The sequence below is a fragment of the Ambystoma mexicanum genome, chromosome 11 (genome assembly GCF_040938575.1).
Source record: "Ambystoma mexicanum isolate Mex_15411 chromosome 11, UKY_AmexF1_1, whole genome shotgun sequence".
NCBI classification, from domain to species: Eukaryota; Metazoa; Chordata; class Amphibia; order Caudata; family Ambystomatidae; genus Ambystoma; species Ambystoma mexicanum.
The window spans coordinates 931,284,556-931,308,062 of record NC_090934.1 but is presented as its reverse complement, the minus strand read 5'-3'; the positions used below and the strand labels follow the sequence as shown (position 1 = coordinate 931,308,062).

At 45.9% G+C, this 23,507-nt stretch overlaps 1 protein-coding gene across 2 annotated transcripts in view; it reads right to left on the bottom strand.

Moving 5' to 3' along the window:
- Positions 1-23,507, bottom strand: part of DEAF1 (DEAF1 transcription factor) — a 364,344-nt gene that overhangs the window by 73,689 nt on the left and 267,148 nt on the right. The window contains exons 11-12 of one of the 2 annotated variants that reach the window (XM_069624040.1): positions 19,563-19,652; positions 12,666-12,800 (exon numbers count right to left, since the gene is read on the bottom strand). In XM_069624040.1, coding sequence (XP_069480141.1) covers positions 12,681-12,800; positions 19,563-19,652 — 210 coding nt within the window. In that variant the 3' untranslated portion in view covers positions 12,666-12,680. Of the gene's footprint in view, positions 1-12,665; positions 12,801-19,562; positions 19,653-23,507 lie in introns of those variants that run through there. The other variant, XM_069624041.1, reaches the window with a different exon arrangement.

The window sequence follows — 23,507 nt, the reverse complement described above, 5'->3', positions numbered from 1 at the left end:
AGGCCTCAGATCTTCTGGAACCATCCAAGAAGCGTAACTCGACGAAACTTTGCCCTTGAGGGGCATAGAAAACTCCAAAACGGTTCCCTGTTGATCGGAAGTAGAAACGGTGGAGCTTGAGGCTCGATTGACCGAAAAATGAGATTAAACTCTTTGAAAGAAATTGCAAAACGCAGTAAAAGCTTAAGAGCTAAAGCACGAGGACTCCCAACACTTGAACGTGCGGTAAAAATCAGAGGATGGCTGCCACGGGAGGGGCTTAGGGAGAAGGCAGCCATTGGCTGGGGGCAGTATGACCCAGAGACCAGTGATTGGTTACTACTAAGAAAGACAGATCAGAAACGAAACTGATACTGATTTTTTCTTTACCGAGAATTCTCAGCCTGACGACGGAATATTCATGAGCATGTGAATCCATGCCAGACCCCATGCTGGAGAATGGGGCAAACACCATCAGAGACCACTGGCGACCCCCAGCCAGAGAGGCAGAAGGCTACCAGCTTCAGTGACAAGGAAGTTGTTATCCTGGTGGAGCAAGTTCTGGGGCATTATGATGCCCTCTTCACACCATTGCGCGCCGACAAGGAAGGACGGGAGAGGATCTGGGAGGACATAGTGGGTGCCATCAATGCGGAGGGGGTGGCACCCCGCGACATCAAACACGTCCGGAAGCGCTGGGAGGAAACAAATCCAGGACCCTCAAGAAGGCCCGGTGTCTCTTGTAGGCAGCGGATGCAGTAGGGCACCGGGCCCATCTTACCACCCAGCAGATGAGGGTCCTGGAGCGCATTCGCCCAGTGCTTCACCACCAGATCCTCAGGATTCAGGCCCGTCTGGAGTTGAGCGGTAAGTGGCCATGCATTCACGTTTGAAACAGTGCATGTTGAAGCGTGGTGGTAGTTAGCTACTCGGCTGCATGTGTGACATGGGTCATGTATGGATGTGTGTGTGCAGGGAAATGATGGTAATGCATGTGAGTCTAGTCAGGTGTGACCCACATGGATGGTGTATGTGTTACAATGCATTATGCTGAGCAGCATGCAGAATGCACACATGTATGCATGCCTGTGTCTGTACCTTGACACCTTTGTGGTGTGATAGATGGGTGCTGCTGTCATGGACATGCATGATGTACATGTCCGTGTGTCAGAGTAGTGTGTGCGCCATGGATGCATGACACATGTCCGTGACGATGTGTTGAATCACTGATACAACCTACTCATCCTTGTATCCACTGTGTCTGTGGGCATACGGGGCCAGATGCATGACCCTCCGGCGATGCATGTGCATATGATCAGTATGTCCCATGATGTATGTGAGTTAGTTGCAGCACACCATTGGATGTATGTACAGTGCGGTGGACATGGATGCAAGTTTTTGTTACATGTGCCATGCCGGTTCCTGCATGTGTGTTGCCTGAACTGACCCATGTGTTGTTCGGAGACACGATGGAAGTGACGTTTGACAGTGCCACTCATGTGCTATTGCTTCCTGTCTAGGGGACTATTGTACAGTACCCTGATGCTTGTGTTCTATGTCTCCCTCTACACAGCGGCGAGTGAAAAAGAGGGTGGGGACGGCGCTGTGGAGCAAAGCGGCGGGGATGCCTCCACCGGCCAGCGACACAAGGTCCAGTCAGCCTCCCAGGAATTACCATCATCCGGGAACGAGGGGACTGGTGCTGCATCTGCCACTACGGCTGCAGCAGAAGGGGCGGGTGAGCCACCACAGGGGCTTGCGACGGTGGAAGACGGTGTGGAGCCATCCAGGTTGGTGGTGTGCATAGAGGAGGCCGCTACTGAGCCGCACATGGGGCCTGGTGGGGGTGGTACCACTGGTGCAAGTGGTGCAGTCCCGAGGCAGGGGCAGGAGGCAGCACAGGTTGCCGTGGAGGGGCCTGTGCATGTCACTGTCCCTGACACTGTGACTGCACCACCATGCACCAGCAGGGATGCCCCATCCCAGGCCCGTCAGCAGGTAGGGGGGAGGTCCATGTCATCTGGCACTCCTCTACCTGCGGACAAGGGGACCCGTGACCGTATGGGGTCCGTGCTGATTGGTGTCGCGTTGCGTTCGCGTGACATTTGTGATGAGGTGCGTGCTTCCTTGGGGGACCACTCACGTCATCACGAAGAGCTGCGTGCCGACCTGGCCCAGTTGGGAGGGGCCATGGTCGGGGGTTTCCTACATGTGTCGGGCACTCTGGCGGCCCTCTCCTCCTCTGTGCAGACTATGCGCCAGTCGTTCTCCATGCCGTCTTCCAGCCCAGATGCCACCAGGGCCCGCTGTGGATCTGCCCTGACCAACGCAGCCAGCTCGGTGGAGATCCCATCCCTGCCACAGTCGGGAGTCAGAGGTCCAGCAGGGGTGGACACCCCAGCAACTGGACCCCAGCAGATGGAGGATGTGCCGGCATAATCGGGCAGGGCACATGCACGACGGCGCCGGTGGATTCCATCAGGCCGGATGCCGTCGTCTTGGTAGAGGCAGTTGCATGGGAGGCAGCGGCAGGCTTAGCGTGGGAGGCATCATGGCTCGGGGCCATCAACATCAGAGGGGCAGGCATCGGCCGTAGGGCAGGAGGACCCTGGAATGGGAGTGTTTTCCGTGTGACAGCGGTTGGGCCAGCGGATAGATGCGGAGCGGTGGCGGGCATAGGAGGCACGGCTCACTATGGTCAGGGCAGAGAACTCCATGCACAGGGCATTGAGGCGGGCTGAGTCCCTCGAGGCAACTCGCAGGCCATGACTACATCCCTGCGAGACCTCGAAGACAGGGAAGAGAACCGACTCCGGGACATCGACGTAGAGTTCGATGATGCCCTGGCCCGGAACATCACTGAGTGAGCCGTAGGACTTGCCCGCCGCCATTGTATATAGTTCATTAGTCTTAGGTTTCCTTTGTTTTTCTTTTATTTTGGACATTGCTCCACTTTGTGTATATAGTTTTTTCTTCATAGGACTTTTTTGTAGGTTTCCTTTTGTTTGTGGATCATGGAACATTTGGACTTCCATTGTATATAGTTGCAGACTTGTACATACTTTCTTTTTCTATATTCCCATGGATCAATGTTTTTTTTTTTATTTGGATTATGATTTTATTATGGACATTGGCAATGGACCACTTTTTTATTGTACATGATTTTTCGTTTTTTTTACTTCATTGGACTTACAATTGTTTTCTTTTGAAATCTGTCATTGTACATTGATTTTCATTTTACAATTCCTCCAAGTCAGTTCATTATGTTTTTAATACATTTTTTTCTAACTTATAAATTGGTGTTGTGTTCTGTCATTGGTTTTGTGCATGTCTCATTGAACATTTCCTCAGTCATGTGTTGCCACTGTGTTGCATTCCTGCATGGGCATGGTGGTTCATTTAGACTATCATGGCATGGATAATTTGGGAGTGGTTTCTGGGATGGTTGCATGCTTGGACTGGGGGCAGGTGGGATTAGGGTTGGCTTTAGGGACATAGCTCTGTTTTGTTAGGACATGTTGTTTGTTGGGACATGAGTCAGTGGCGGGTTATGTTATGTTATTGCAACTTATAAAGCGCACGGTCGCCCGAAGGCATCATGGCGCTAAGCAGGAAAACTGCTCGGTCACGAGAGACCAATGGAGGAGCGGAAGTTAAAATAGGTTAGTTTTCAAAGCTCTTCTAAATGCAAGATGGTTTGCGGTGGCTTTAAGTAGCGGGGGGAGTTTGTTCCAAAGTTTAGGCGCGGCAATAGAAAACGCTCTGCCGCCAAGCCTTTCCTGGTTAGCTCTGGGAACAATAAGACGGTTAGAGGTAGCGGAACGGAGATCCCGATCCGGAACATATTGAACAAATTTAGACTGTAGGAATTTGGCTCCCTGACTGTGAATTGCTCAGTGAACGACGCACAGAGACTTAAAATGAATTTGCTGCTTCACCGGAAGCCAAGGAAGTTGGCGTAACACTGGCGTGATGTGGGCCCCATAGGGAGAGCCCGTGGCTAACCTGGCTGCAAGGTTCTGCATGCGCCGAAGACGGTGAATAAAACCGATCGTTGTGACAGGTACAGCGAATTACAATAGCCCAACCGTGAGAGGATTAGCGCAGCCACCACAGGAGGGCGGAGGGCTTCGGGGATCATAGGCATGACCCTCTTAAGGACCCGGATCTGATGATGAGTGGACTGACATACGGCCGTAACCTGGTTGGCCATTGACAGAGAAGCGGAGAGGATAACCCCTAAGTTCTTTACTTTACTGACTGGACTAGGTAAAGGGCCAAGGGAAAGAGGCCAAAAAGCAGCCGTCCACAGTAGGGGGTTGGGAGGACATCCTACCAACAGTACCTCCGTCTTATCGCCATTTAACTTTAGCCAGTTCTGGTCCTTCCATATCCCGACTGCCTTTAGACAATCATTTAGGCGGGCTGAAACCTCAGTTTGATCCTGGTCCAAACGGTGGGTGGGTGGGGGTGCAGGGGGACATGAGTCAGGGCCTGCTGGCAGGTGCCCGTCAATTAGTGCAGGGGGACATGAGTCCCGGCATACTGGCAGGTGGCCATCAATGGTGGGTGGGACATGTGTTGGGGCTCACAAGTGCATGGTGCCATGTGGGCTGCCTGCGGGGCATGCCCAGGGTGAAGGGCTGCCTGCGTGGCATGCCCAGGGTGGATGGGCTGCCTGCAGGGCATGGCCAGGGGTGCAGGGTATTCCCCTGTGGTGTGGGCTGCCTGCAGGGCCTGGGGAGGGGGCTGGGGCACACCCGGGAGGACCCACACTGCCAAATCAGGCGTAATATTCCAAGCGCACCCCCGGAATACACGTACCTCTCTTGCGCTAGCGAAATCGCATGTAAAACTCCCTGCGCACCCCTCAGAATACACGTACCGTGCTCGCACCAGGCCTATCGCATGTAAAACTTCACACGCACCCCTCAGAATACACGTACCCCGCTCGCGCTAGGCCAATTGCGTGTAAAACTTCACACGCACCCCTGAGAATACACGTACCCCTCTCGCACTAGCGAAATCGCATGTAATACTCCCTGCGCACCCCTTAGAATACACGTACCCCGCTCGTGCTAGGCCAATAGCGTGTAAAACTTCACACGCACCCCTCAGAATACATGTACCCCTCTCGCGCTATGAAATCGCATGTAAAACTCCCTGCGCACCCCTCAGAATACACATACCCCTCTTGCGCTAGCGGAATCGCGTGTAAAACTCCCCATGCAACCCTCAGAATACACATACCCCTCTTGCGCTAGCGGAATCGCGTGTAAAACTCCCCACGCACCCCTCAGAATACACGTACCCCGCTCGCACTAGGCCAATAGCGTGTAAAACTTCACACGCACCCCCGGAATACACGCAGGCAGCCCATCCACCCTGGGCATGCCCCACAGGCAGCCATTCACCCCTGGGCATGCCCCGCAGGCAGCCCTTCACCCCTGGCTATGCTCCGCAGGCAGCCCACTCCACAGGGGGGACTTTTTCCACATTTGACACGCTATTGGCCTAGCGCAAGCGGGGTACGTGTATTCTGAGGGGTGCGTGTGAAGTTTTACACACTATAGGTCTGGTGCGAGCAGGGTGCGTGTATTCTGAGGGGTGCGCAGGGAGTTTTACACGCGATAGGCCTGGTGCAAGTGGGGTACGTGTATTCTGAGGTGTGCGCAGGGAGTTTTACAGGCTATTGGCCTAGCGCGAGCGGGGTACGCATATTCTGAGGGTTGCGCCTGTACATTTTCACACTTTTGGGTGCCGTGATCGGGGTACGCGTGGTATTTTCACGCGATTACAGTGTACCGGCCCTGTAAGATGGTGCAGGGTTAGCGCGGCCCTTTGCGCTGCATTGGGGATTTCAATACCATTTCCTTGCGCAAGGGGTGTTCTTGGGGGCGTACCTGGCGCTGCGGGATGTTCTCTGCGCCAGCGCACAAAATGGCTTGGGAATTCCATGAATATGCGGTGCGCCAGAATGCTGTTTAGCAAACACGGCTGGCGCACGCTGGCGCACGCTCCCTCTCTGCGCTGCTCGCGTGCGCTGCCTCTGCGCTAAAATCTATGAATTACCCCCATAGTGTTTTGAATTCCATGAGGATCCCGTTGACGAAGAACTACAATTACAAGAAACTAACTTTTCTGTTTGAATGGAGAATATGGCCAAGAGTGTACATGGTGGCATTGTCACAATTTAACATGGCCCAGATGTGCCTGGATGCTAGGCCTTCTCATCAATATGTCGGGGTTGACTAACAGCTGGTGAACCGCCAGAGCTTCCAGCTGGTGGCACATAAGCTTAATTTGTCTTAAAGCTTGGTTTAATGAATCTCGTCACCTTCCTGTCTTAGGGTCCTGGATCTATTTCCACTAGCACAGTCCTACTTGCTTTCTCATATGATCGACCATATTCATATCTAAGGGAACCTCTGATGCACACCCTTTATTCACCTCTATACTCTCCTTCTGTACCTCCCCAATACTTCGCCACATGTTCTTAATATGTGGTTGCAATCCACGACCAAGTTCCTAAGAGAAAAAATAAACGTACATAGCGCAACAAGGCCGGTCAGATCCAGTAGCGACATCCATTTGGAACCACAACCATACAACAAAAGAAAATTCAGAGGATCCTCTTTCACCTCATCCCAAAAACCTGGAACGAGCTACCAAAGAACATACGTAACACAAGATATCACCTCCTATTCAGAAAACTCCTAAAATCTTGGCTCTTCACCTGATAGCTAGAAAGAATGCCTATGGAGGCACATACACAGCTGAAACAATGCTGAGAAAGGAAACCGATCCTCCCTATATCACTAAGCTATCGCCCATCAACAGAAGTAAGGGAAGAAGAACCTACAGCATATCAATTTACCAACTGAAAGATAGATAAGCTAGAATCATGCCAACGAACGATCACGGACTGATCGGGATGCAAGTGTAAGGATGATATATTAATAACACCTTGGCCTACAAAGTAAACACAGGCAGCAATGGAACACCGACAGGGAATAGATAGGAAGGGAGCTGGTGATTGTAAATGTACAGCACCAATACCAGAGTGGGGGACAATGCATGGCCCAACCTGGTACACAAAGGTCGAAAATAACACAGCTGGGAACTTGCCACGCCATCACACGTAACAATTCGACAGACAGGAAAGAAAAAGAGAAAGAATATGCATACCCCATAGGACAACCGGATACATAGAACAAGAATTATAAGGACTAAGAGACATATAACCCACTAATCCAAAAGCTCAAATTTCTGCATACTTAACTGACACAAAAATCACACAACCACCTTCACGCAAAGCAAACCGCACACACTTCACCACACTGCAACAATAAACAAATAACACATAAGTCACACCAACAGCACACGAGGACTTACATCAATCCGTTATTCACACCCAGGCTCCGCGCACAGTGAAAACCGAACTGAAGCTGGCAACAGGACACCACCTTTTCTCACTTTCCTACTCCCTCTTCACCCGACTAACCCTAGCCCGCCTTCTTGTTTGCAGATCCACCTGAGTGCCTGGGGACCAATTCCATTGGTGACGGTGCGCAGTACAAATACCTTTAACATTAACATCAAACCTCAGAGGCTCACCCTGGTCAGGCTCCAGGTTTGAGTGCACCTTCACCTCTGCTTTTCTCAGTCAATTGTCTCTTGACTTCACCACCAACCTCTTTTTATGTCTCTCTTCCACCTGCCCCCTGAATTTACCCTCCAATCTCGTCTTAAATGCTTCTCACAAACTTCCTATTTGATGTTTCCTTTCTTACTCCTTACTGTTCTTTCCCACCTACTGTCTGACTGGCTTTCCTCTGATGTTCCTACCAACCTCTGTTGTATGTCTCGACTTGTTCCTCTCTTCTTCCTCCTTCAACCACCTGTCTTCACTCCTTAAACCTCTCACTCTCTTCTGGCTCTACTGTTTCCTCTTTATCCCTCTAACAACCCCTATAACTCACTCGACAACCCTGTACACCAAATTCCATGCCAATTTACCTGCCACTCTTATTGGGGTCTGGCCGCTTTCAGAGTGCTGTTGTACGCATGGGCGGATAGTACTATGTGGGATTACTACGGCCCTAACTGGAATGGAGCAGTAGGTCCCACTTACAGAATTCACATGAGGCTGAGTTTCAACCAGTGACACAGGTAGAGCTGATTTTAGGCTCTGCTGCCATCCTGAATGCCATTCATTCCCTCTGTATGCCACGGAATTCCCTAGCGCTCTCTCTCCCACCCTGAGAGCGACCGCTCCACATCTAAGCCTGTCGGTGCACCACAGCCAATACCATTGTCTCTTGTAAGATTCTCCCATGTCCTGCTCACCTCGTGCCTACTTCAGGGTGAATCACAACATGGGGGGGAGGGGCATCAAGGTGTTGGCAGGCTTTGAAGGACATGAGCCTATCTTAAAGATACAGGGATTAGAGTTATGGGCCAAGTGATAGTCTTCAGCCACAGACCTGGGGCAAGTTGGTGTGGTCCATGGGATCCCCTGTGTACATCCTCTGGGTCCTGTGACCACACCATGCCTAAAAACCTGGCACAGGTAGGGAACTTTGCCACACTACAATGTAAAGACATTATGGCTACACCACGGATGTTTGTTTCCAGATTGTTTTTGGATTAATTGATGACAGGAAGGCTTTCAGGGCCAGGTGAACTACTCTCAAGTCTAGCATATTTATATTATCTGTTTACTGCTCATCTGACCACTTTCCCTGTGTGGTCGCCCTGACCCATGTGTGCACCCAGACCGTTCCTGGAGGTATTTTTCACTATGGGCTGTAGCGTTTGAGAATTTGAAAATACCCACCTTAGAGAACATTTTCCTTCTAGCTCCATCATGAAAATGACTTCTCAGCTTGAGACATCATGAGACGCTCCTCCCAATCACATGTTTTCTACAAACTCTAAGCAGCCATGTATGAGGAACAATCACAACGCAGGCCATTTCCCCCAGAGGGGAAGAAATGCATCTTGTTATTGCTGTTTATGTTGATTCTGTAGTTGGTGTGTGAGTTGTTGTCAAGAAATCTTAACTGGTCTTTGAAGGAGAACACTACTTCATGATCCCATCTGCGAGGTAGGGGTGGACCAATATTTTCTTGACCTTTCTCAGCTACCACAGCCATGAATTTTGGGACTACCCTTGAGGCAGACTAGAGACGGAAAGGGAGAACTTTGTATTGGTAATGTTTTTGGACAATCAGTCTTTCGTGCAAATAACCGTCCTGCAGATCAACAGAACACATTCCAATGAACTTCACAAGAGGAGGTTTGACTTAGACTACAAGCATCATGGTTGTCTCTATTTTGAGTAATTTGTTTGCGAAGCGCAGTCCCAGAAAATGTCTCATTTTATCTTTGTCTTCCTTTTTCATAGGAATATAATGTGAGTAGATCCCTTTTGCTTGTTGTGTCTTCAGCACTTTTTCAATAGGGCCTTTTTAAAGGAGCTCCTTTATTTCTTTCACTAGTCAGTACAGGTGCTATTGAGGTTGTGGCTTTGGTGAAAGGGTTATCAAGATGCGCTTTGCAATGGTGCTTGGTGTCTATTATCTCCCCTACCTCCAGTTGTGTTGATCCATTTAAATTATTTTAAGGGTCCTGTCCAAGGAGCAGCCTAGCACAGTCTTTGGAAACATGCCCAGGCCGATATTCTTACTCCCAACACATGGGAATTTCACCCATTAATATGGTAAATAAGAATATTCAGCTGCAAGAGCTCAGAGCCTGATCCAGGGATGTATCTAGAGGACAATAATAGGAAGCAGCAAGGACCAGATGAGTTTTACAGGAATAAAGTGGCAAGAAGTAAACAGGAGCTACATAGCGGACAAGGACAAGCAAGGTCGCGTAAGGCAGAACATCTGCTAGGAAAAGACAGCCAAAGAATCCAGCACAATGTCAGACTCTGAGGCATGGCTCTGAGCCCAAGTACTGCTTGGAAAAGAAAAGACACGTCATTGATTCCGCCATTGTCAAGGCAACAACCAGGATGTGCCATAACATGCATGTGCAAAAGGAACACAGCAGCATATACACCTGGGGAGTTCTGGCAGCATGGAGACAAACCTGTGCTTGTCCTTTCCCCAGTTGTCGGGAGTGGGTATCAAAGTGCCAATGTGGATAGTTATAATAATACATCTTCCACGTGGGTGTTGGCAAAGTGTACTGCACTGATGCTGAATGTTGTCATATGTGAGAAATGGAAGGGGCATTTTTGTAATAACCATTCCATAAAAAATGGGGCATACTAATGTCTTTTGTTATCTGCTGACATTGTGGAAGAGGGGTGGAAATATTTTGTCCCACCTGGGCAGCAGTGGCTGTCCCGAGGACAGGTCCTCATTACAAGTTTCCGGGTTTGGAATTAATGATGCTGGTAGAACTGTACCAGCACCGTTTTCCGGACCGGCAAACTATGAGTTCTTTGGGCGGGTGCTGTCCTGTCCGCCAGGTCTGACCTGGCATGCGGAACGGCACCCACCTGCAGAGATGCACAGAAACACCAGTCCAATGGGACTCCACAGAATGGGGATTTACAGAATTGCCGGCACCGGATTTACCGGACCACCAGGGCTGTAATGTCCCAGTAATTCCGACAAGTCCGGCGCCGGTAATTCACTACGGGTCCGGTAGCAGCCTGTCGGTTTTACCGCCATGGCTACCACCGGACTCGTAATGAGCCCCATTGTGTTTAGGCAATGGCAGGTTTATCCACTGCTGTGGAAGTGTGCTGTCTACCTCCCCTCTTGTGGCACTGTTATTTTGGGTAGATTTGAATGTGCTGTATTTGATATTGCTGCTGATGTTGACACCATGGAAAGTATTTCTGGACTTGAAAGAACTATCAGATTTTAGAGTTTCAGACTCTCCCTTCATATGTCAGCCTTTTGTGTTGGTATTACACTTTCAATCTCACGCATGCCGACATCCTCAAAGAGTAACCCTGGCAATCATTAATGGCCAGTACAGTGTGACAAGGCCAGTACTCTGGCCTTGCCTAGTTGGGGTGGAAGCCCCTCTCACATAAAGGTGGGCGACGTACAGAGAAGCTCAGAGCCAGTCTACCTTTGGTGGTGCTATAAAAGAAGGTCAAAAGTATGCCCAGGGTGTCAGTAGGTTTGCCTTCAGATGCTTATCTCCTACCTTATTCCTCTATAGTGCAACACTTGGCAGTCATTTTCTGGCTTTTGCAGAACTCAGTAACTTTCCCAGGCCATGGTGAGGATCAGAGAGAGTGAGAGTGTGTGTGAGAGTGAGAGAGAGTGAGAGAGTGAGAGAGTGAGAGTGTGTGAGAGAGAGAAAGAGAGAGAGAGAGAGAGAGAGAGAGAGAGACATCAAGCATGCACTAGAAACAGTGTGCTCCAAAAACAGAACGGAGAAACACTGCTGTCTTACGCGGCCATAGAGATAACTTGTGGAGCTGCCAGAAAGGACCTGCAATGCCGCGCAACACACAGACCACCCTCTAGACCAGAGAAGGGCCCCATGCCCTTTAAGAGACTTACCAGGAGACCCAAGAATCAGGGTCCAGGAGCATGAACATGGACACTAGCCATTGCAGGCTACTATGTGCAGGCTTAGCACCCTTTTAAAGATTTTCTTCTCGCACATACAGGCCCAGGGTGGGGAAGACAGGGCCAGATTTGCCAGGGAAAGGTGACCAATCCTCACAGGGTGAGGGACATTTAAGCAGGGAAAAGTAAGCAGAGGAGTGTGGGTTTTCCAAGTGAGGTCAGAGATAGAGGTGGTGGATAAGCAAGAGACCAGCAGGAGGAAAGAGGCAGTGGTGGCTTTTGGAGGATATTCATGAAGCAGGTGAATTTTTGGCTTACGTGTGAAAGTGGGCTTGTAGTGCGAGTGTGCGTGTTTGCGTGATGAGTGAGTAAAGAGGTTAGTGTAAGGAGTGCATGAGAATCGAATGGTACAGTGTGAAAGGAGGTTGTAAGAGTAGTTGGTGGGAGGAGAGTAGTATTTGGAGGAGGAGAGCAGTACTAGCGAGAGGAGGAGAATAGTAGTGGAAGAATGAGAGTAGTAGTATAGAGGAGATAGTATTAGGAGGAGGAGGAGGGTAGTAATGTAGAGGAGAGTAATAGCTGAGAGGAGGAGTAGTGAAGTGGAGTGGGAGGGTAAGTTACAACAAAGGGTGGAGGGGAGAACAAGGATTGAAACATAAGAGACAGAAGACTGGTGAGAGGACTAAGGCGCAGGGGTGATGCAGTAGGAGTAGACAGGAAGTGGTACGTGTGGGCATGATTGAAAAAGCCTGACACTAACAGATTAAATGCAAGGCACTGTCCCAATTCCCCATTAGAACACTTACCCTTGGAAAGTGGAAGGAACGTTAGGAAGTCCCTGAGGGAGGCTAGACAGCCGGCATCTTAGTTTATCACCTATAGCATAGGACAGTGATTAGACAGTAGGAATCAACTTTTGATAGCACTACCCTGAAGATACGGAGGCCTGGGTTAGGGAGGAAGGTCCTAACAAGATGAGAGTGAGAGCGAGGACCCTAGGCCCCACAAAGAAATATAAAAACCCTTGAACTGTCTCTAAGAATCAAAATGATTTCTGTGCCATCGGCTACATCTTTTATTGCACTACTTACCTGGTGCTTGTCTGTAGGAAGAAACTCAGTGAATCTTTCAACCAAATACAAGAGGGATTTATCATAGTTGTCCAGAAGTAGCAATGAGCTTGAAGCCTGGATGGTCGTAGAAGTTCACAATCTGCACAATGGCGCTGGTGTTGTCTTTTAACCAGAGAAGTGTCTTAATTCCTGGGCAGGCCTGATTCAATTCAAAGTTTTAAATCAATGGCATTGCACTCCAGCGACAATAACTAACTACAACACATTTAGCACTGATAAATATCTCATATGCTCAATCTCACCAGCTGATTTCATGAATATGTTCTGATCCTGTCCTTAACCCATTATTTTATGGATTAATGTATCTGAAACACTAATGGCGAGAACTGACATCCCTGCCATTCCCTTACCTGCAAAATACCTCTGTGGCAATATTGGTAAAGTGTCGGTGACTGCTTGTAAAGTTTTCTGAATGGCTCAAGGAGGTGACATATTTTAATTACACAACAGAAACATATTAATTGGTTTCCCCTAAACAACGTCCCCAAGACAATTAGTTGTTTTTTTTTCAAACTACCTACAATTGTTGTAGTTGTTACCCTGTGTTATTGAGTGTGAATACCACTGTTATCGTCATTGCCTGCACTTACTACGATTATTTTTTAAATAGGATGCCCTTCATTGATAGCGTCTTGTAATTGATTATGTTGTCTACATCTGAAAATGTATACCTATGTGACGAATTACCTTGTTTTTTGTACTCTGAGTCTAAGTTATAAATAGAAAATGTATAAGTCTCGACTCCTATTTTCCTTGCCAACTGGTGCCAAAGAGTAGGGCGAAGACTGAGATAAAGAATATCACTTCCAAGTCACAAACATCATAACATCCTTAAAAAGAAAGTTTCTGGGTCTCTGGATTTCTTATTCCAACTTTAATTGAGAAAAAACTGCATGATTAACAAAAATGTTTCCATCATTGGTTTCAACAAATCTGGCACCAGAGGAATTATGGTCTGTCAGGGTTTCCAAGTTGCAAAATGTCAAATTGGTGGTGACTAAAATGAAATGGGGATGTTCAATGCCAAGGCCGCCCCCTTTTGTAGTTTTGAGAATCTAATGATGTCATTAGTCAGGGAAACCTTCTGCAGTACTGTGTCTGGGGGCAAAGCAGAGAGTTCTTATCAATCAGATGACAAGTCAGTGTCACCCAGTGAGGGGTAGAAGACCTCCCTATTTTTACAGCTTCCCATGAAGACATTCCTTATGTGAGTTCATAAATGTTCTTTTCTGAGGGAAAGTTGAAAACATCGAAAGATAGATAAGCCAAATTTCATTAATTGTAGTCAGGAAATTGTTTGAAATTATTGAAGAAAGAAAGTTTTATCTTAGTTATTTAAATTAAGTGTTGTGAGATCCTGCTCACCTCTTAACCATGCCTTACTCCTTGAAAGCTGCTTTGGTCATACAGTTCCTCAAAAACCCAGATGCGGATTGTCCTGTAACTATTGTCCTGTTTCAAACCAACCATTCAAAGCTTAACTGATAAAAAAAATATGGTCACAAACCAACTGCAGGATTACATTGAGCAACAGATGCTATGCCATGACAATCAATCAGGCATCTGCGTTGGCAAGAGTACTGAATCTACACTTCTCAACACCAGAGAAGAAATCATACACAGCCTGGATGCCAAGCAACCTATGGTTATCATATTGTCAGACCCAAATGCAGTGCACATCACCCTAGAGCATGACACCATGAGAACCAGCCTGAAGTCATGAATGGTAATCGAAGATACTGCCCCAAAATGGATCTCATCCTTCGTGGAAGACAGTTCTGTCAGAGTGAAATGAGGGCACATTTAATCTTCAAACCACCTTCTCTCGAGTAGTGATCCCGCAAGTCTCCTCACTCTCTTCCTGGATCTTCATTGTGTAGACCCGCCCTCTAACTCTACTTCTGGACCACTTAAACGTTGTCTCTAATATGTACGTAAACGATCCCCAAATAGGAATTTGCTCAGACTTCAATGACCTCTGCATCATCACAAACATGATGTACTGTCTGACAGCCATGCAAGTATGGATGGTGCAGCTGAAGCTACTGCTGTGGTAGTTTCTGGCCCTGGGGTATGAGGCCTGCAACATTAGAACCTTCAAAGCCAGAACACTCTGGGTCATTTTCGATCATTGTGTACTCTCATTTTGTTTTTATTTTGCTGATTTCAATGGATTTTTATCCATTAGTAGATAATTCGAGGAAGTATTTGTAGAATTTTAAGGTGCAGAGGAGAAACTACAACCCTGGCATATCGGTTGTTTTCAGGGAGCCTTAAACAAGAAAAGTTACCTAATTTGGGAACTCCCTTTACATGAATTGTTTTGAAGAACATGGAATTGGAAAATGAACATCCTCTAGAAAGTTGGGCTTTTTATTATGCCAGTGATAGCTTGCAGGGGATGCGAGTTCCCAAAGTAGGGAACTTTTCATGTTTAAGGCTCATTTTCGATCATTACCTCTCATTCTCACAACAAATCACATCCAAGGCTGCAAGTGTCACTTCCTCCTAAACATGCTCAGAATGATCAGGCATAAACATTATGATACAAATCACCCAAGCAATGTTTATCTCAAGACTAGAAAATAATAAAAGCATCCATCTGCTGTGCAACTGATCTTCGGCCTTAGAAAATATGGCCATATCTCCAATATCACTATAACTACACTGACTCCTTTTACAGCACCACATTGGGCATAAGGACCTTTACATTACTAGGAAAGCAATTTGAAACAAGGGTCCTAGATACCTATCTAGCGGTTACATTCTACCTGCAGCTAGAACCTAACAGCGAGAAGTTTAGGAAATACTTGAAAACCGCGTTCTTTAATGAGGTTTACACTGAGAGTACTGACTGATCTGCTCAATCCTCACCATGGACTCTATCATGACCTTAGCGGTATCCCGGATGTAATAGCACCGGGATACTGCCAACGCAAATACCATTACCGCTACTCGGTCTGGCGAAATTTGCGTCGGATCATGAGTAGTGGTAAGGATGCAATTCCCCATTTTTTTAAGAGTTCATAGGACTCTATGGGGATTTCCAACGCTATAACTGCATGCAGTAATAGCACCGGTGGTAATAGCACTGAAAATGGCTGAAAACAGACGTAAAGTTGAATTTTTACCTCCAGCAAAAAGCTTGAGGTAAAACTACAACTTTCCGCCCAACTCGAGATTGGATGGGCCCTTAAACGCAGTGGGAATTGTTTGCCATGTTTGCTTAAGAGAAAACTTAAGTATCATGTAGATGTACCTTTTACACAACTTTTGGTGAACTTTTATCGTAGGCTGCGGTAGGATACACCAGGGTCATCATTGGCCCTAAATGGTGGCCGTATTTTTTTGAGCCCTTGACAAGATGGCTTGTCCTCTCTTAGGTCTTCTTCTACCTACCTGGATGGAGGAGGTTCCTCTAGTTCCCTTGTCTTCACCAGGCTTCCCTTGGAAAGCCAGCAAAAGGTCTTTGAGTGACTGGCAGGACAGGGAGTGGGGAGGGTGAACCAAAGCCCCGCCAGTCTTTTGTCCTGCAGAGTGTCTGAGAGAAACCAGTTATGATTGGGAGGATGGCTGTCCCCCTTGGACAGCCATCCCCAAGTTTGGAATGCTGCATGGGATCAACCAGTGCTCATGCATACATTCTGAGGTTCTGCAGCAGAAACTGAGAGTTGACCACTGGAATAAAAGAATCCAAAGAAGCCCAAGCAACTTTCAGAGACCGCCACATCCCGCTGAGTAACTGCTGTTGTCCCGACCTCCACTTCTGAGCGACAGGGAAGATCCGAATGAGACAACTTCCTCCCTTGCTTAACCAATCCCAAGACACACCGCATTTTGCGCCATCTCTGGAAGAGCTGTGACCTCCACAGCCTGCTATTCCCCAATACCTGTGGTCCTGTGCCACTGTGCTTTGCATAGTCACCCAAAGAAGGAATTTGCCAGGAACTTTGTGGGCATCCTTCCAAACCTGCAGTGACTCGAGCCAACTCCTCAAAGTTCCCTCACAACAGACGACGACTGAGAAAAGGAGAAGAGTATACCACTGCAATATCTCTCCTTCAACTGACCCCGGAAAAGGCGCCAACAAGCCAGAACCAAGAAGATCCTTTTCTGGGATTCGTCTGCACAAGAGCTGCCGCCATATCCACCAAAGTCCCTTTCTTCTGTCACCAGGACCAAGAAACATGTGACCCAGTCTGCTGTCAACTCAATGCTGCAACCGTTCTGCAGCAACACATTCTTCATTTTAAGGTGCTGTCCTGCTGTCCTGCTCCTAGTAAACCTTACCTGGAACTTTGCTTGCTGATCCTTTATTCCTGGGGGCTGCAGATAGCTGTATCCCACACCCCTCCAGAGCTCCCACAGAGATATAAAGGGGGGGGGGAACAACCCATTGTACTCTAACCCTGCCCTAGGACACTGGTCCCTCTACAAGGGAACATCCTGATTCTCCTAATTAGAACAAACAACCTTTACTTACCTGCAAACCCAGAAGAGATCCTGCTTGGCTCTACCACTTTTGAACATTGAACACTGAAACCTGCCTATCCTGCTCATCTCCTAACCCCTGGAGGCCTAGTGCCCATCTGAACATTGTGAGACTCTCATAAAATAGGTTTGGACTTTTTAAGACCGGCTGGAAGGTGGTCATTAAAAGTTACATTAGGTTGGGAAAGTTTGCACCTATAGTTCAGTTAGTTTTACAAAGATGTGTTACTGTAAAAGTGATTTTAAAAGTTATTACACCTATGGCCCATTACATAATAAACGTGCATTTGTTTTCTACATATGTTACTGTTTCAGTTCTTATATTGTAAACATTTAACAGTGCGCCTTAAACGTATATATTTCTGAGGCTTGTGGATCTGCTTAGAATCACATGCTATGATTCACATGCTTTGCATGGCCCGTCATCTGGTGGTTGTCGCAGAGTATTGCATGACTTGTTTTTGAGATTTGGGGAGGAACGCTACTGGGCGTGTTTGTGGTACTGTCCCTTGTGTGACATATGTTGTGCCATTGGTCCTTCACGCGTCAAGGTCCATCAGATTTTTTCTGCCATCATAGTCGGTCGCGTGTTGCAGAGATTCCTGGCTAACGCCATTATTATTATAAAGTTATACTATTGAGCACACCAGAATGTATGACAGGGGAAGGGATATGGTCCACAGTTAGGCAGAACAGCTAAAAAATCTGCATACACCTCTCAAACTCAACCATACCTCTACAGCACAACAAACTGCACGCACTTCACTACGCCACAACAAAAAAATAAACCACACATACCGTCATCCCAACAGCATATGGCAGCTACCAACTAAAAAACACACCTACTCTCAGTGAACAGTGTCAACCGAACTTAAGCTGCCAACTGCACATCACAGCTTTGTTGCTCTTTTCTCCCGCTCAGTCCTACTAACATAGCCCCCTCACCGCTTGCTTTACAGATCCACCAGAGCACCAACAAATCATGTAGGTGGCAACAGTGCATGCTATAAGAACCTTTAACATAACATATGTTTATCGTAACCTTGTCCTTCAAAGCACTTATTTGCACCAAATTATTGTACTCTACCTAAAAGACAGGGATTTACTTGTAGTTACTTTAATGGATTTAATTCTGATATTTCTGTCTCTATGGACCCAATGTGTTCAATCTCTATTCCTGTGTGCTCGCTTCTCTCCCCACACCTTGCATGCTATACTCAAATTTGCTTTGAAGTAAGTTGCATACACGTGGCAATCCACAATACACACAAAAAAGTAACTAAAATAAATATTCAGTGTTAATGACGATCAATAAAGATCCCATGATGGAGAAGGGTTTTCCTGGGCAATCCTGGCATATATTGTATTGACAGATCTCCCGATCTGCTGTTGGCTCCAACATCATGACAATCATGTTTTAAGTAGTATCGTAAGCATATATATGGAACAGGCAGCATGCAAATGTATTTATATTGTGGGAAGGCTGTCAAATATTGGGCTAAGCCAGCACAAAAATGTGGTTTTAAGTGGCAACACTGGCATATAATGGGCACTAGCTGCACGAAAATGTGTTTTCCTGGGCAATTTTGGACTATATTATGGTGCTCTGACTGGCAGTATGAAAGTCGACACTACAGGAATATTGTTTTGAAAGGCATTCGGCTCTGCTTTGGGCACAGCCAGCATAATATGTTGCAAAATGCTCTTGTGTATTGTTGGTGACCTGGCACCTACAGAAGTTTATATGTTACCCACCTTCAGGGTACCTAATCTGGGTAGATGGCTCAAGAGGTACAGGCTGGTCTCTCAAAAGGGGCCAGTCTGCACTTCCAAACTCTAATCTCGTGGCAGATCCAACTGGGCTCTTTATCGTTTTGTGTTTGATACATTGAGTACCATTAAATGGGACAATAACACCTGCTACTACATCACTTAGAAGTGTGAGAAATATGCCATGGCACACTTCATAAGAACATAAGCTCTTATAAGATGGTAAATATATATGCCCCTCCACTTACATTAGGATCGGTCCACTGAAAGTCTTCATTATGTCAGGCGACCTATACATAAGAATGAAATGCAGCCATTCATTACTCCATCTAATAGAATTTATGGACTGCTCAGAAAACCGCATTTTCAGTTCAGTCCCCCTGAGAATGTTTGTAGAATATCTTTCTCACCACCTCTGTGAACTCAAAATGTCCATCAAAATGCAGTCGCTCCAATAAGACATGGGTTGAATCATTGTCCAGTCAAGTCAACAAGTACGGTGAAGCTTTCTGAATGTGCAAAGAGGCAAGACAGGCTTTCTTGTTAATTAACCAGGTAGGAACATGCCCTGTTATAGCCAGAAATTCAAACGTTTTAAACCAAAAGGCAAGTAGGTTACGTGAATAGCTCATTCCTGTACCTTGCGCTGACAGAATGTGGAACAGTAGTTGACTTTATGGCATCCTGTACACTCGTTCATTGCTTCACGACCACAATTTACACAGGACTGCTGCAGAAATAAACAAAAAAGAGTCACACTTTGAAAAGGTAACAGCAAGATCTATCCTTTGTGTAAGCCCCCAGAATAAAAAACACAAAAAGCAGTGTGATACTTAAGAGCAGGCCACTGTGCCAATACAGTTACAACAAGACACTTACAGGAGTTGCACAACATGTTTCCATAGGAAGAGCACTTTTTGGGCGACTTATAACTCCGCTCCCCCTGGACGACGAATACACACCAAACTTTGCAAAAAAAAGTATATGGCCCTATGTGAATATTTCTGCAAAGATTGATGATGTTTGGTCCAGGGGGGGAGTTATAGGGAGGTCCCAAAACTTCTTTTTTTTCAATAGACTGAATGGGGGAAAAACTTTGCGCACGCCTACAGCCCAAACCGCTGGAAGGATTTTCACCAAATTTTTGGCAGGAGCAGCGTCTTGGCCATGAAAGCGTGCTTTTGTAAATTTGACGCCAATCCGTCCAGTAGTTTTCTTTAAAACGACCAGAAAGTGTGTCTCAAAAAATGTGTGATATCTATGTCCGCTCCGTGGACAAGATACCGATTTGCTAATCCGTAGTGTGGCGCCTTCACTGATTGGATGTTGAACGGCGTGAAGTGCGTCAGATTCGTTCGCGACGCCCGCCATCTTTCATTCGTGTCTTGGTGTACGCGGACATAGCCGCTAACACATATAAAACAACACAGCATTGCACTTGTTAACCTTAGGAAATGCTGTTTCAGAAGAATAGGATTAATGAGGTTGGGATGGGGTGTGGCAGCAGGAAGTCAAAAAGAGAGGTTTATTGTCACCAAAGTCATACGGCAAATTGGAAGTTGCTGCTCCATATAGTGTCCACTAAACACAGGCAAAGGATTACTGCATCTGTGTTACAATGTATTTAAAATAATATTGCAGACAGACTGGCGTCCTAGAGTTTGAAATCTGAGGCAGCCAACCTGCACTGTTTGATGGAAACAGCGGGTCTGCAAGTGTATGGGAGTACCAGTTCTCATGCATGCATTCAGATATGTTGTTGCAAAATCAGAATGTATTTTCACTTGGTTTGCTTTTTTGGTTGCAAGCTCAGTAGACCCACGCATGCGACTGAACCCATAAGGGTCAATTGTTTTCTGACCTTGAGGCAGAGGGAAAATTCAGTAAGAATGCAGGGAGTGAAAGTTTGAAAAAAATACCATTTGATAAGGTTACGTATTGAAAATGTTTGTAAGACTCATGTAATATCAGTTCTAATAAGATTCTTTGGTGCATGTACATTGCTGTCTGGGTTTAACGAAGACAATGGAGACAGTTAATATGGTGTAAGTTTATTGTTGATGACTCTACACCGGAGCGTGTTTACATTTTTTATTACCACAACAATAATTTGGCATTGTACTATCTTTCTGTGTAGTTGGCATTTATTTTTTGTTACTTATAGAGAGTGCAGATTCTTGCCCTTTGCAGACTATCACTAGGTTAACCCATGTTCACCGCTATTTCTTCTTTAAAATGTCATATATGACCACATCGATTTGTGTAGCAGTTTCCACGTTATTTTTGTATTTTTTGCAATTGTATGATGAAGGTTGGGTATTGATACACATTTTCTGTTACGTTTTCCGACCAGCTACATTCTGCCGTACTGTGATTGCCATGGATTCCAAATGCCAAGTGATGGTTTCTTCCCACGCCAGATGCACATACTCGTGACCAGCTGCCTAACCATTACGGTTTTGTGGGACGACAGACCTGGACCCATTTGTCCATACGCTGGAGTGGCTATTAAGAGTAACATAACATGATTTATGATGGTGTCGGCTCAAATGCATGCCGACGTCTTGGAAATCACTGTGCGACCGAAAATGGAAATAGTCAGATGGTGTCGAACAGTTTATTGTGAAATAAAAGTACTTTACAAAATCTAAAATGTTAATGTTTTCTTTTACAAAGCAATTTATTATTTCAAAATGTAACGTGCTACGTTGTACGTCGCTGTGTGTTCATTTTCAGGTTGTGCTTCACGGCATGTAGTTTTGCTTTTTGCAGGATGCCATGGAAAGCGAAGAGTGGCCATGTGTGGAACAACCGCCTTCCCTTTCTATGGTGCCCATCTTGAAAAGGATTTTGTTTTGTAATACGCCACAGGCGTCCCGAATTATAACGCGAACTCCTACTTTTTAGTAGCACACGTTACTGCTTTGTAAATCTAGATTGTTAATGGCACATCTTATTGCGTCTATGTACTTTACTGAGCAATATAAAGTAGATGGAGTGTATGGGATTTTTTAAAATATATTTACACTGTGACAGGTGGTTCTTAAAGTACTTTACAAAATCTAAAATGTTAATGGTTTCTTTTACAAAGCAGTTTATTATTTCAAAATGTAACGTGCTACGTTGTATGTCGCTGTGTGTTCATTTTCAGGTTCTGCGTCACGGCACGTAGTTTTGCTTTTTGCAGGCTGCCATGGGAAGCGAAGAGGGGCCATGTATGGAACAGCTGCCTTCCCTTTCTATGGTGGCCATCTTGGAAAAGGATTTTGTTTTGTAATACGGGACGCCACAGGCTTCCCGAATCATAACGCAAAATCCTATATTTTAGTAGCACACGTTACTGCTTTGCAAATCTATATTGTTAATTACAAATCTTATTGCGTCTATGTCCTTTGCTGAGAAATATAAAGTAGATGGAGTGTATGGGACTTTATTTCTTTAAATATGTTTACACTGTGAAAGGTGGTTCTTACAGGAAAAGGTACTTTGTTTACGGATGGCTTTTTTTTTTTAAAGAACTGCTAATAAGGAAATTTGCGAATGGAAATGAGGAAAGAGGCACCAAACAGTAATATGGGAGGGTAGTTGGAGGGGGGAAAATGTAGTGCGTTTGCTATTTGTAAGGTAAGGGCAGTGTTTCTCATGCTCCTTCATTACAGCAGTGGTGCTGTTTTTTGGGGAGGAGGGATGGGCTTAGCTCATGTCGTTTTCATATAACTAGAACTTTTGCTAAAAGTATGTAATGTGTACTACATTGCTAATGGCTGACTATGAATAAGTGTTGGAGCTGTGCAAGGGAAATTACGAAAATGGACGTTCCTACATCAATATAAAATGTATTTCCACACTGTCCACGAGGCATACATCTTATTGTTAAGTGTGTACGGATTCTCGGACATGTCACCATCCTGTACGCCACCATATGGTCATGTGGCATTCTCTGCAAGGTGTGCAATTAAGTCAGAAGTTACTTTACATTATGGTCACGTGCCACTACTACAAAATGATGACCTTTAGCAAAAAAACTGTTAAAGGGGCAGTATGGTGAAGTTGCACTACTAAAGACCTGCAACATTCAGTAAAAAAAAACTTTGTTAAAGGGACGTTATGGTTAAATTGCACTACTAAAAACCTATGAAATTCACTAAAAAAAACTTTGACGGGACGATATGGTTCGCAGTAAAATAAAAAAAACCCTGAAATTCACCAGTTATGGTAAGCTAAGCAACCATAACTCACGCCACCACCGTGCACTGCTAAGACTAACACCCAGGACTTCAAAGATGACATCACAAATGTCATTGATGACATCACTGATGACATCACAAGTCTAGCTCCCTCTGTTTGTGGTCACTGACATATCTAAGCCAGGTGGAATTCTTCACTGTCAGTCAGGAATTAAAAAAATAAAAAGTACTAGATTTGTACCCTTCTCATATGTTCTTACAATACTTCCTTAGGGTACAGTTACAACATATGATACATATACATAGGAGAAGAAGGAATCCTGAAACACAAGAATCTTTTCTGTGCATGAAGTTAAATAGTTTGTTTATGAATGCTTTCTGGTAATACAGCAGTTTTT